We start from the raw sequence: 14867 nt of genomic DNA on the forward strand, positions 1-14867 counted from the left end.
CTAGAGGCCCGTTTTCACGGCAGCCCCAGCCCAAATGACATTACACACGTGCCCCACGTGCTATATGCCGGTAGTCACGTGGGAAATACAGCAAGGACACTCGAGGGACAGCGTGACAGGTAAAGTATAAATGCACTGGCACCGGGGGGCACATGATACATTTTGAGTTACAACGGTCGGCGTTTCTATCTCTTACACAAGTCCTGCAAGCAGCCCTTCTGGAGTCTAGGGACTGTCTGCAAGCAGCCTTTCTGGAGTCTAGGGACTGTCGAAAACTTTTCAACCTAGACAATATCTTATGTAGCTGTGCACATGCAGTTAACAATGGTGAGAGACCAGACAGATTTTTTCCCACGGACCCTGCAGGCAAGCCTCTGCTCTGTATCATGCTGTGTATATTTACTAGCTTGCCGACCCTGCAATTGCTCTGTAATTGGGTGTTTATTTCCCTCATTCAGCCTAGTATTTCACATTGCCTTATACAAAAACCTGAATTCACCCGCCACAGTGCCAGCCCTAAATCATTAAATGAAAGGCAGCCTGGGGGGAAATCTCCCCCCTTCCCCCCTGGCCAGTCCTCCCCTGCGCCACATCAGTAACAGGGATGACTATGATCCACCGGCGATCGTAGTGATCACGTGACCAGGAGCCATCCACGATGGCTGCTGATCACTGAGGGGAGATGTCAGCTGTCATGTGACAGCTTAATCTCCCCTCTCAGGTGTGCACGATTGCGTTGGCAGGCGGCGTAAATTCTACGCAGCATCAGTTAGGTGGCCACAATGGCGGGCGGCGTAGGATTTACATCAGCGGTCCTCAAAAGATTAAGGACACTAGAATTGAGAGGGATATGGAGATTGCCATATTTATTTCCTTTTAAACAATACCAGTTGCCTGGCAGTCCTGCTGATCCTCTGCCTCTAATAATTGTAGCCATACGCCCTGAACAAGCATGCAGCAGATCAGGTATTTCTGACATTATTGTCAGATCTGACAAGATTAGCTGCATGCTGGTTTCTGGTGTGTGATTCATACAGTACCGATGCCAAAGATCAGCAGGGCTGCCAGGCAACTAGTATTGTTTAAAAGGAAATTATATGGCAGCCGCCACATACTTCTTACTTCAGATACCCTTTAAATTTCAAATTTATATTTGCCAGATTTCGGTTATTCTTAATCAATTGACAATGTGTCGATGTATATTTCCAGCTTCAGAAATAGTTAGCCAATTAACCTTTTCACTTTAAATACCAGAGCAATTTTCACCCGTCAGCGCTCCTTCCATTAATTCACCTTTAACTTTATTACTACTTATCACAACGAAACAATCTATATCTTTTTTTTTTTGCCACTGATTAGGCTTTCTTTGCGGGGGGGGGGGGGGGGGGGGTTGTACTTTTTGCTAAGAATTATTTTATTTTAACTCAGATTTAATGGAAATAATAAGAACATTTTTAAAAAAATTTAATTATTTCTCAGTTTTCGGCCATTAAAGTATCAAAATAAAACATGCTACCATAATTAAAACCCACACATTTTATTTGTCCATTTGTATCGGTTATTGCAACGTTTCAAATTTTTCCCTAGTACAATGTATGGCGCCAATATTTTATTTGGAAATAAAGGTGCATTTTTTTAAGTTTTGCGTCTATCCCTAATTACAAGCCCATAATTTATAAAGTAATTGTAGTATACAGCTTTTGTATACATATTAAAAAAGTTCAGTCCCTAAGGTACTATTTATGTATTTTTTTTTTATTTGTAATTTTTTTTTTTAATTAATAAAAAATAAAAAATTTAATTAATGCAGAGGGGCTGCAGCACACAACAGGAAACAGTGACAGGGGCTCTTGGCTACGCTTTAACGCGCTTAAGCTCACCAACTGCGCCAAAGTGTCCCCAATCTGGTGAGTCCTACTCTACCATGCATAATGCCAGTTTTTATAAGCAGTCTAGTGGGAACTAATCCAAAACCCAGAGTCAACTAAATGGGAGAAAGAAATTAAAAGAAATTAAAAACACCTCACCTTTCACTAGCTACCAAATGAACTCTCTGAACATGTGCTATGCACTAATTTATATGCTTAACTGTGCTAGAGGTGGGCGTGGCTATGCAGGCTCACAGGGGAAAATTATAAACAAATACCAAAGGGGTGAGCAGCACAAACCAAAATTTAATGCAATATTTTTGCAAAGTATGCAAGCAGCAATGGAGATCCCCAATCTCCACATAAAATATATAATTAATGCAGAGGGGCTGCAGCACACAACAGGAAACAGTGACAGGGGCTCTTGGTTACGCTTTAATGCGCTTAAGCTCACCAACTGCGCCAAAAATAAAAAATGGTAACTTAAGAGTGTGGGAGGTCAGGGGTTAATTAAAAAAAATAAAAATAACTAGCAATGATAAACTGAAAAAAAAAGGGGATGTAATATTACAATTTGGCCACAAGATGTCCTCGGTGGTGACTCCAGCTCCGTACTATTAGTACGGAAACGGAAGCACTACGTAGACGGGATTCATGAATGGCAGAGCCGTTTGAATAGACGGCTGCAGCCATTCACAGGGGGACTTAGATCAATGAATGAATTTGGTTTTCCCATTCATTGATCTAGCGGCGGGCAATTGGCGGTAATGAGCGGCGGTATCGGGCGGGGGGCGAGGCGGGAGGGACGTATGACTTACGCCCCTGCACGGAGTTGTAGCATTTTGCAGGGCGTAGGTACTCGTCCCGGGGAAGGGGAAATGGTTAAATATTAAACAGTATACTGTGTGTATTTAGACCAACCCCTGGGGAACATTCATCGGAACTTGGGACATGCCCCTGAGGATCCCGCCCTCCAAGCTGAGCCTAACAGCCCGCTCTGCAGATGCGTCCAAACGTCTGACGGATTGGATGGAGAAGTCTGACCCACTGATCAGCGCCTGTAATGGACTGAGGCCTACGATTACTGGCAAGGTCAGTCCTTTTATCCTTGCCTATCTGCAGAACCTGGCTCACTAAAATTCTACATAAAGCTATAATATAATCTGTGATACAGAGTCTGCCATATTTATTTCTTTTTAAAGTCAATGGAAATCAAGAAAAAAAACAGCCAGACACTTTCCTAAGAAGAGGGAAGGCTCTGGGTCCTATAGAGTAGAGTAATGTTCCCCAACCCTGTCCTCAAGGCCCACCAACAGTGCAGGTTTTGTACAAATCCACAGAGGTAGTTAATTCAGCTCTGCTGAGACAATAATTACCTCACCTGTGAATGCTTGTGGTTTCCTGCAAAACATGTTCTGTTGGTGGGCCTTGGGGACAGGGTAGGGAAACTCTACTCTACAGGACCCAGAGCCTTCTCTCTGATTCCCAATGACTTTAAACAATGCACATTGCAAGGCTGTCCTGCAGATCTTCTGCCTCTAATACTTTTAGCCATAGACCCCGAACAAGCATGCAGATCCGGATAGATTAAAATGCAATGGGGCCCTAGACAAGGTAGTAGATTTGGGGCCCACTTGTGGTTTTTTGGTAAGCTGAAGTGGAGAGAGGTCAGAGAAGATGACAGGTGGGCCCCTTGACACCCACTAGGCCCCAAGCACCTGCCTAGGTTGCCTGGTGGATGATCCTGCTCTGATATCAGATGTTTTTGACAAAAACCTGACAAAATGAGCTGCATGCTTCTTCCAGGTGTGTGATTCAGACACTACTGCAGCCACAGAGATCAGCAGGGCTGCCAGGCAACTGGTATTGTTTTAAAGAGAACCCAAGGTGGGTTTGAAGAATATTATCTGCATACAGAGGCTTGATCTGCCTATACAGCCCAGCCTCTGTTGCTATCCCAAACCCCCCTAAGCCCTACCTGCGCTCTGCAATCCCTCATAAATCACAGCCACGCTGCTGACAAACAGCTTGTCAGAGCTGGCTGTGTTTATCTCTATAGTGTCAGTCTGCTGCTCTCCCCGCCTCCTGCAGAACTTCAGTCCCCGCCTGCATCCCTTCCCTCCCTGTTGATTGGAGGGAAGGGACGGGGGCAGGGACCAGAGCTATGCAGGAGGCGGGGGAGCAGCTGAGACTGACACTACAGATGTAAACACAGCCTCACAGCATGGCTGTGATTTATGAGGGATTGCAGAGTGCAGGGGGACATTAGGGGGGTTTGGGATAGCAACAGAGGCTGGGCTGTATAGGCAGATCCAGCCTCTGTATGCAGATAATATTCTTTAAACACACCTCGGGTTCTCTTTAAAGGAAATAAATATGGCAGCCTCTATAGGTCTCTCACCTCGGGTTCCTTTTAGGCCTCTTTTCCACGGACAGTTGATGCCTCTCAAATATCTCACAACTGCTCGCTGCTGCCTGGGGTAACTGCTTGCTGCTGCCTGGGGTAACTGCTTGCTGCTGCCTGGCAACTGCTTGCTGCTGCCTGGCAACTGTTTGCTGCTGCCTGGCAACTGCTTGCTGAACACACAGTTCAACTAGCCATGGAAAAGAGGCCTTAACGAGATTGCACACAGTGGTAAAATGTGATCTGATTAACGCATTCTCATTATCACGGTCACAACAGGTCTCCGCAGAGATTCAGGTCCCACAGAAGGTGAGCCAGTGCTCCGATCAGGAGAAAAGAGAACCTGCCACAAAGAGTGCTGAGAAGGTATCAGAGAAACCGACGCAAAGATCTGCCACGGCCAGTCCGGCTGGTTCCCACAGATCTGACCGCAGCGCCCCCAAGATGCAGGAGGAGGAGCACAAGCCCTGGGCCAGCAAACCAAGCTCCAGGTGTGAGGTCCAGAAACAAGACCAACACATGGACTTCTGCTAACAACTATCTGTAAACACCTTGTCCACACCCAACCCAACAGCAATAAACCGCCAATGCTCGATAAAGCTGTGGTCTCCGCATGCAATTCCTGTGTACAATGCACTGTTCCAAATTATTATGCAAATTATTTTTCTCATTTACCTAAATAATTGATGTAAATGTCAGCATAATTCTCATCTTATCAACTATTAAGAGTACAATTCAAATTTTATTGAACAAACCTCCTAATGATAAGGCCTCCTTTCTACGGACTGTTGATAGGCAGTGAAATGCCTCTCAAACTCTCAGGCAGGGAACACACTTGGTGTGCAGAAAAAGTATGCAGAAAAACGCGCGCGGAAAACTAAAAGACAAGTGTGTTCCTTGCCTCAACTTCTCACTGCTGCCTGGTAACTGCTTACTTCTGCCTTGTAACTGCTTGCTGAGCACACAGCTCAACAGTCCGTGGAAAGGAGGCCTAACTTTGTTTTTCAAAAATAAAAACAATAAAAATTCAGTGTTCCCAATTATTACGCACAGTAAGAAACAAAACACTTTATAGGTTGTAAAGAAGTGAAAATGGACATTTGTTGAATTTGCAGAAATAGAAGGTCATGTTTGCTGAAATAAAAAAGCTATTTCAATTAACATGACTCCTTGGCCCATATGCAATTCACTTTCACAACTTGTAAATAAAATTACTTCTAAACCCCCAGCAAGCAAATCATGTAAATAATTTTGACAGTACTTTTTCTCCTACTCATTGGTATTTTTCCCATTGCAAAGTGCTAAAAAGCGAATTTAAATTGAAGATGAAAAATTATCTCCTTGGGGAAAACGCAGAAAAAAAAATGAATTGCATATGGCCCCTTATTTGATAGCAGCTTCAGAATTCTTGCATCCATTCAATATGTGAGATTGAGAGTTTTTGCTTGAATTTCTTTGCAAGATGTCAGAATAGCCTCCCAGAGCTGCTGTTTGGATGTAAACTGCCTCCCACCCTCATCTTTTGCTTCAGGATGCTCCAAAAGGTTCTCACTCAGGGCTGTTGCACACCAAGAGTGGTTCTGAGCGTTTTTTTTAAACGCTTTCGGGGGGAAAACCACTTGGTTAATGTTAGTCAATGGGATGGTGCACACCAAAACGGATCGTTTTTTCCCCCAAACCCAAACTCAGGTCCTGCAGCATTTTCGAGATTTCTGCCGCAATGTTATGTTTAAGAAAGTGGAAAACTGCTTTGAAAAACGCTAGATCAAAGCGGTTTTCCAGGTGTTTTTTACAGAAGCTGTTCAGTAACAGCTCTAGTGTAACAAAATATAAAATCTGCTACACAAAACCGCTTAAACGCTAGGCATGCTTAGAAAACCTCTAAACATGCCTAGAATCGCTCTGAAAAACAGCTTCAAAAACCGAGAGCATTTGCAGATCGGCTAGCGGTTTTTAGTGTGCATCAGCCCTAAGATAGAGGTCAGGGGAGGATGAGGGCCACATATTATGAGTTTCTTTAAATGTATGCCGATAGCAGCCTATGGTGCATTGTCATTTCTTGCAGCATGAACTTGTGCATTGTCATGCTTGAAGATACGGTTCTTTCTTGTGCCATGGAAACAAGTGGTCAGTCAGAAATTCCACATACTTTTCAGAGGACATTTTCAAACCTTCAGAGACCCTAAAGGGGCTGACCACCACCAGCTCTCGCCTCATGATTCCGGTCCGAAGCAGGACTCTGCGACCTCCTCAGAAGATCTGACTCCATGGCCTCAATTCACTAAGCTTTATCAAACAATTTATCGAATGTTTGATAATTTACCTCATGAGTAAAATCTAATTTTGAATTCCCTAAGGTGTTATAGATATATTGAATGTTTTATCGATAAAACATTCCATAAATCTATAACACCTTGTGAATTCAAAATTAGATTTTACTCATGAGGTAAATTATCAAACATTCGATAAAGCTTAGTGAATTGAGGCCCATGGGAGGCCATCTGTACAGTGCCGGTACTGAATTCACCGCCTGTCATTTGCCTATGTGAAAGGGGCCTGAATGAAGATCTTATGCAGTTTGGATTTGGCCCAATCAAATTCAATAGGAAGAGCATTTGATTGGTCCAATGCCAAACTGCATACATTTTCCATTCAATTTACAGGCAATCATGAGTGATAAGTTGCAAAAGTTATAGGGCCAGTGCACACAAAAAACCTCTAGCAGATCCGCAAAACGCTAGAGGTTTTTGAAGCAGATTTCAGAGTGATTCTAGGCATGTTTAGAAAGGTTTTCTACACATGCTTAGCATTTTTTGGAGTGTTTTTGTGTAGCAGATTATATTGTTACAGTAAAGATGTTACTGAACAGCTACTGTAACTAAAACAACTGGAAATCCGATCTGATTTAGCGTTTTTCAGAGCAGTTTTTCCCTTTCCTATACTTTACATTGAGGCAAAAACGCCTCAGAAATTTAAAAAAAAAATAATGCTGCAGCCCCCGAGTTTGCGTTTGTGGAAAACACAAACCTCTCTGGTGTGCACCATCCCATTCACTTTCATTAGCCAAGTGGTTTTCCCCCTGCAAGCGTTTTAAAAAATGCTCCAGAGCCGCTCTGGTGTGCACCAGCCCATAAAGTGTAGGTGAAGCAGACATGAAACTATCCAGTGTAGAATGATCATTGTACAGGCACCATGCTTGGCTTTGCAATCGCCAATACTTCCAAACAGTATTATCCATCTGTCAATCTTCAGCAGTGGAGACGGTCTCAAAAATGCTAATGATCCCAGCTAGCGATCACCAAGCCAAGCATGGTGCCTGTACAATGATCATTCTCAAAACCAGGGCTGTGGAGTTGGTACAAAAAAATCATCCGACTCCTCAGTTTATGAAACCACCGACTCCAGGTACCCAGAATTGCTCCAACTCAGACTCTTCGACTTCTTAGTCTAATTTTTACAAAGGCTATGGATTGTTGAGAAACACTGCTTTATTCTACTGGGCATGCACAGACCTTATTCTTCCCAGTCCGGATTCACTCATCCATGGCAATGCTCACAAATTTTGTAGAACAGGTATAGAGGGGGTCCCTACACTGGGATGGGGGCTGCAGGAGGATCCGGGTAGCCTCTACGGCATCCAGAGGCTTTCCACTACTGAGACAAGTATTTAAAGTGAAAAACTTACCTATGAAAAGGGAAGCCTCTGGATCCTATAGAGGCTTGCCGGGCTCTACTCGCTCCTGCCGCCACTTGTTAGGAGCCTCTACAAGATACATGCCGTGCTTCTCTTCAAGCGTGACTGTGCTGCACTAGTCCGAGCACGGCCGCACCTGTGCAGTAGCATGAGCACCTCTGGCTTACTGCGCAGGCACGGCCGTACTCGCACAGGCGCAAAAGGACTTCACATGCTCAATAAAAAAAAGCCTCAGAGGTCCGCATACGGCCCTCGGGCTTTAGTTTGAGGACTACTGGATAAAGATGGATAAAGTTCAAAACGCTCACCACCTCAAACTAGCAATTGGGGGAGATACTGTACAGTATAAAGACTCTGTGCGAAACCTTGGGGTGATCCTGGATGGAAATCTAAAACTCAAACACCAGGTATCAGCTGTCATAAAGTCTTCCTTCTTCCATCTAAGAAATATAGCGAGAATCAAACACCTTATCCCAGCTGAAGACCTACCTGCCCTGGTTCATGTTTTTGTATCCTCCCGCCTAGACTACTGCAACGCCCTGTTCATCGGATCTACAGAAAAGGTTCTGCGCCCCTTACAGCTAGTACAGAATGCTGCAGCCAGACTCCTAGCCAATGCCCCCCGCAGCTCACACATATCCCCAGTACTGCAATGCCCCCCGCAGCTCTCACATCTCCCCAGTACTGCAATGCCCCTCGCAGCTCACACATATCCCCAGTACTGCAAACTCTTCACTGGTTGCCAGTAAAATGGAGAATCAATTTTAAGATCTGCCTGCTGACATTCAAGGCTCTACACCACATGGGACCCAAATACATAGCGGATCTATTGGAACTTTATGCCCCTCCACGCACCCTCCGTTCTGCCAACAAGATGAAGCTGGTTATTTCCAGGATACACTTAACATTTGGTGCTCGAGCCTTTTCCTATGCAGCCCCTACTCTATGGAACTCACTTCCACAATCAGGACGAGAGGCTCCTTCTCTGGACAGCTTTAAAAAAAAAAAGGCTAAAAACTCACCTCTTTTCCCAAGCCTCTGAGACTGCATAATGCAGGGTCACAGCGCTTTGAGTCCCCAGGGAGAAAAGCGCTATATAAATATTATTATTATTGTTACTGATCTAGAGACTTCTCACTTCTAATGCTGGGCATACACTGTTCGTTTCTGCCGCTCGATTCTCCTGTTCGATCGTTTCGCTGCTCGATCCTGCAGTTGACTCATCTTCAGCTCGTTTTTCTTATGTTTTTCTATTCACAGCTATCACAAAATCGAGCAGCGAAACAATTGAATGGGAGATCAGACATGTCGGAAATTATCTATCGAGCCATCTAAATGGCTCAAAAATGAACCGTGTATTCCCTGCATGAGGTAAATATCTAACCTAAGTTCTCATGACAGCTTGGAAAGTGGATGGAGATGAAAAACTGCGAACTGCTAATCCAAACAGTTTATATCAGACAGTGGTACAGAGAAGTTCCATTGTTCCATCCAGCGCTGGATCCGAGGGGTCACTGGCCGCTGTGGTCCGCATCATGGTGGGAGACCGTCAGACACAAGCGACATTCTGATAGCGCACAATCATTTGTTTTATATCTGAACAATACGACTTGTTTCCTATATGGAATCTCACCATCACGAGTTTTGTCTCGGAAAAGACAAAAAAAAAAGTCAAACTGTTTCATTATTTAAGAACATATTTTTATTGAATTATTCAGGAGATGATCTCATTTGTATTATTGTACAAATGCACAATAAGTTTACTTAATTGCAAAAAGGCAAAACAAAAGAAAAAAAAAAAAACAAAAAAAAAAAAACAACCAAAACATTGCCCTGTATTTTTGCTTTGGCAAAATTAGCCACAAATTAATTTTGCTTTTTTTAATAGCAGAGTGTGGAAATTGTCCCCCGTAAAAGTTCTACATTCTACAAGCGACATAGAGAGAACACTTTGTGAGATCGATGAAGGACGGCATGAATACACGATCTGTACATGAGGGTGTTTGTAAAGTGGAGGTAAATTCCCTTCTTGAATAACAGGCAGATAAATAAGTGGTTTAAAGTGAACCGGTCACATTACAAGGCGTGACCAGACATACTGCAGAAGCACAACGCCTTCTAGTGTCCACAAGCACCTGCCATAATTCTCATATCAACTTTTGAGCCACGCCCTCTGACAATTTTATACAAACAGTCCTCCAAGCCACACCCCTTGATGCTAACCAAAGCCTGAGCCTCAGTGGCCATTACAAGTTCTGTTACATGACACAGCTAAAGGCAGGTTTTTAATAGAAAGAACGAGATTAATTGCCAGACAGGAAAAGCAGAGACCTACTTTAAGTACACCGAGGGCTCATCAGATGCCCCAAAGCTGCTTAAAGGCTCATATTTTCAGAATACAGATACCCCAAAAAGCTTTGTCAGCTTGGCTACACCTTGTGACGTGACCAGTTTACTTCAAGGATTTCCCTTCATGCAAAAAACAAGACATTTGGTTAAACAAAAAACAGAATGCAAAAACATTTTGGTTCAAGAAGACAACCTGAAATAGAACAGAGGTAGCCAACGTTTGAGCCCAGGGATCAATAGGTAGTAGGCTTTGTGGAGCTCAACAAGAGGTCTACTAAGTCAGGCTTGGTGGAGCATGGCAAGAGGTCTACTAAGTCAGGCTTCATGGAGCTCAGCAAGAGGTCTACTAATTCAGGCTTCGTGGAGCTCGCCAAGAGGTCTACTAATTCAGGCTTCGTGGAGCTCGGCAAGAGGTCTATCAAGTTGGGCTTTGTGGAGATCAGCAAGAGCATAAATACTAAACTTTAACATTCACCCACCCTCCCCCCCAATGTTTCAGGGAAACCTAGATCATGTTAGTTTTATAAGCTTTCCAGTTGGGAGTAGGTACAACCTAAGAGGCTACGAGGACTGTTCCAGAATTGTATAGTTGAAGACTTTGAGGAATGAGTAAATCTCAGTCACAATTAACCGTCCGATAAAAAACAGCACTCCTTTAAAACGCCGGCCCCACTCAAACGCTGCAGTTCAGCGTTTGTTGGATGCGGTAGTGTCTGATCACACGTCACGGTTTCCGTCTTTCGGGCCTCAAAAGGAGAAGACAGTGGAGTACAGATGGTCAATGTCACACAGGTGTCAAATTCCAGTCCTGGTGGGCCTTATCCATGCCAGTGTTTAGGATGGACTGAGAAATATGTTCTACTTGATGAACCATCCTGATTCAGTCCCAGTAATTGATTTGAGCTGTCGGGAGCAATTTTGGGTACCCGGAGTAGGAGTCGGTGATTTTATAAACTGAGGGGTCGAGTCGGATGATCCACAGCCCTAGTAAGTATTAGACTAAGGAGTCAAGTCTAGGAGTCGGACCCATTTTGGGTACCCGGAGTCGGAGTTGGTGGTTTCATAAACAGGAGTCGGAGTTGGAAGATTTTTGTACCGACTCCACAGCCCTGCTTTGTACTAATCTGGATTTATGAGCGTGTGCCAAATTTTCCCCATCTCTACACACCTTTAATATCTGTAGCAAGGTGTGACTCATCAACCTGTTGGAGTTTGTACTTAAAGCGTGCCCATCATAAAAGTAGTATGGAACCCATCAATTCGCTTTTTTTTGGTATCCAGGGTCCAGACAGAATGCTAATCATCTGGCCAGAAGATGCCTGTCACAAACCAATGTATGCACACAGTGCTACACTTACTCCCTACTTGTTCCACTCAACTAGAGAAGGAAGTCAAGATGGTCTCCTCCATTTCTCTCTGCTGACAGGTATACTTCAAGTTTTTTGAACACCCAAAGGCCAGAGATGGGGCATAACCAAGCATGGAATTAATACAATGGACATATTGCTGCTGATTAGCCTACAATAAAAGAATCCGCTAGAAATCATAGGCTAAATACCACCTGATGGAGGAAGATGGATTCAACGACGTTCCCCGACGAGCGCTCCGTGTTCCTTTTTGTGGCCGGCGGGTATGCGAGATGATGCCGCATGAAGGGCGCGAACAGGAAGTCAAGAAATAACGGTCAGTGTCCTCCCCAGATATTTTTTCCAGCCAGGTGGCATGAAATAGTAGCCGGGTGGGGCGAGATGATAGAATACAGGGCTGGCGCTTCTCTGCACAACTCTGCTTACAGCGGAGGAGGTGAGCCGATGACAGCCGGGTGCTCACCAAAACTAGCCGGGTGGAGCACCTGGCTAAAAGATCCTGGGGAGAACACGGACAGTACTTTGCGTGGAGTCATTGGGGATCTTACAGATCCGATATGTCGGTCATCGCTGCACATTGCTAAACGTCTTTTGCGTGATGCCGGGCCTGTATCCACGTCGTGAGATCATGGAAACAATCCCTCATTGGTCAAAAAGGAAGTCACCGATCGGAAAAATCGCAGTGGGTATGGGCCTTTAGCCCCTCAGGGCTCCTTCCACAACTCTATTATGGCGTTTGAGCGGACAAACTCATCATACAGCTATAGATTGTTTTTACCGAGCATTACGTCGATTTTTTGGGGGGCTGACAAACTCATGTGGACTTAACTAAAGATTTCTCTGCTGTCCATTTAATATGCCCTTTCGGTGCTTCCCACGCATGCTGCGGAATGTTAAATGCCACTTCCCACAATAGAATCCAGACAAGAGGGCCTATTGTGCGTCCGCGGCGGGAGAAGACAGAGACGCTTCATTCACAGAGTCTGCAAAAGTCAAACGAAAACGGGTTCTACAGCAGAAAAGCAAATGAGCCCTCAAAAATAGATCTCTGGGAAATACTAAGGAAACACCCCGCATGCGGCCCTTGCTGTTAGCAACAGACGTCTATAGTAAGAAGCTAACAAACCCATCTAGTATTCTATGTCCGTTGGGCTTAGCTGTCAGGCTCATCTCATCTGGCCAGTGTTCTGGTAAACGCGCCAGATTGTGGGGAATTGTGCAATCTAGGCCAGCTGGGGACCATAGTCTAAACCAGTCATCTGCAAACTTGGCTCTCCAGCTGTTAAGAAACTACAAGTCCCACAATGCATTGCGGGAGTCCGACAGCCACACGATTCATAAATGCAAATGCATTGTGGGATTTGTAGTTCCTTAACAGCTGGAGAGCCAAGTTTGCAGATTATTGGTCTAAACCAGGGGTCTCAAACTCAATTTACCTGGGGGCCGCAGGAGGCAAATTCAGGATGAGGCTGGGCCGCATAAGGGATTTGACAATCAGCAGCTCCCGCCCCACCCCCCCTTTCCCCCCACCGTCCCTTGCATTGATTTTTATTTCAAAATCAAATTCACACTGAAGCAAACTATTTTGCCTATTTTACCTTATAGTTCCCTTCAGTGCTCCCATTACAAGTAATCCGCCATGTCCCTGCTGCAAAACGAGGGCTGCAGAGCCCCCAAATCGCCTGGGGGGCAATCTTCCGGCATTTCCTGGAAGGGGCAGAGCTTTCAGCTTCAGCTCTGCCGCTCCTGACGTCACTCGTGGCCCCTCTCACTCTTCCTTCACAGAGAGGGGCGGGGAGAGGCGGCAATCCGTGCGGCGATTGACGTCAGGAGGGGCAGAGCTGAAGCGGAAAGCTCTGCCCCTTCCAGGAAATGCCGGCGGATTGCCCCCCCCCCCCCCCCGGCGATTTGGGGGCTCTGCAGGCCTCGTTTAGTGGCGGGGATGCAGCGGATTACTTGGGAGCACTGAAGCGAACTATAAGGAAGCTTTTGCCGGCGAGGGCTACAAAATATTGTATCGAGGGCCGCAAATGGCCCGTGGGCCGCGAGTTTGAGACCCCTGGTCTAAACAATACGATAAGACTGCAATTCAAGAAAAGCCGGCAAGAATTATTCCTGGAAAGTCAATTCACAAGAATTGCAAAAAAAATCCAGTGAATTTAACAGACATCTGTCCATTACACGGCAAAGCAAACCTGCCATGAAAAAAAACCCTTATGATCTAATGAATTGTTTGTGTAGTACGAATAATGAAAAGAACATTAGTAGCAAAGACCAGAGTCTCATTTTTATTTTCAGTTATATAGCTTTTTAAAAACAACCCTGCATCACTCTGTCATATTTGCACTTTAATAACCATAAGCTATAAAACAAAGCAGAGATAAATGACCCTTTAAACTTTCCTGCAGTAAAACCTTTTCTCAATCTGTCTATTTCTTGGCTGTATAAGCTTTTCAGAAACCCAGTGTGGAATAGCTCAGGGAAGCTCTTTTGCATAAACAATGCAAGTTTTTTTTAACTCCTTCTGTACTGGAAGCAACACAAGACTTGTTTGTTCTTTACTAATGTTCTATCCCTTAGCTGTACTACACATACAATTTACTTTCTCATATGTTTTTTTTTTTTCTTCGCTCCAGGGTTGCTACAGGGACATGGAGGCTGCCATATTTATTTCCTTTTAAAAAAAATACCAGTTGCCTGGCTGCCCTACTGATCCTCTGCCTCTAATACTTTTAGCCATAACCCCTGAACAAGCATGCAACAAATCAGGCGTTTGACATTATGGTCAGATCTGACAAGAGTACCTGCATGCTTGTTTCTGGTGGTGTTCAGACGCTACTGCAGCTAAATAAATCAGCAGGGCTGCCATTTGTTTAAAAGGAAATAAATATGGCAGCCTCCATATCACTCTCAGTTCAGTTGTCCTTTAAATGGCCAATTCCAATCAGCATAGAATGTGGCTTTAATTCAGATGCAAGCCTTCCAGTGCTGAAATCTCAAACCTGGGTGAGCTGTCAGACAATGTCAGATGATTCTGGGAGAGATTCCCAGGTGTAAAGACTTGAGAGAGATTCAGTAACACAGTGCTTCCCTTTGTGTCTTCTGTGGTTAGCTGGAGAGATAAAAGAAACAGAGCAAGGCACAGAGTCTGTTCCCAACCGATTACCAAGTCTTTGGCTGCATGA

The 14867-nt window shown here is 44.6% G+C and overlaps 1 protein-coding gene across 1 annotated transcript; it reads left to right on the plus strand.

The window, feature by feature from the left end:
• The first annotated feature begins 2786 nt into the window (after window positions 1–2786).
• Window positions 2787–4871, plus strand: CFAP126 (cilia and flagella associated protein 126). The gene is made up of 2 exons (XM_068264911.1): window positions 2787–2960; window positions 4552–4871. The coding sequence occupies exons 1-2, from the start codon at window positions 2820–2822 to the stop codon at window positions 4804–4806; spliced, it is 396 nt and encodes a 131-aa protein (XP_068121012.1). The 5' UTR covers window positions 2787–2819; the 3' UTR covers window positions 4807–4871.
• The last annotated feature ends 9996 nt before the right edge of the window (window positions 4872–14867 follow it).

Source organism: Hyperolius riggenbachi, unplaced genomic scaffold, assembly GCF_040937935.1.
Source record: "Hyperolius riggenbachi isolate aHypRig1 unplaced genomic scaffold, aHypRig1.pri scaffold_216, whole genome shotgun sequence".
Lineage (NCBI taxonomy): Eukaryota > Metazoa > Chordata > Amphibia > Anura > Hyperoliidae > Hyperolius > Hyperolius riggenbachi.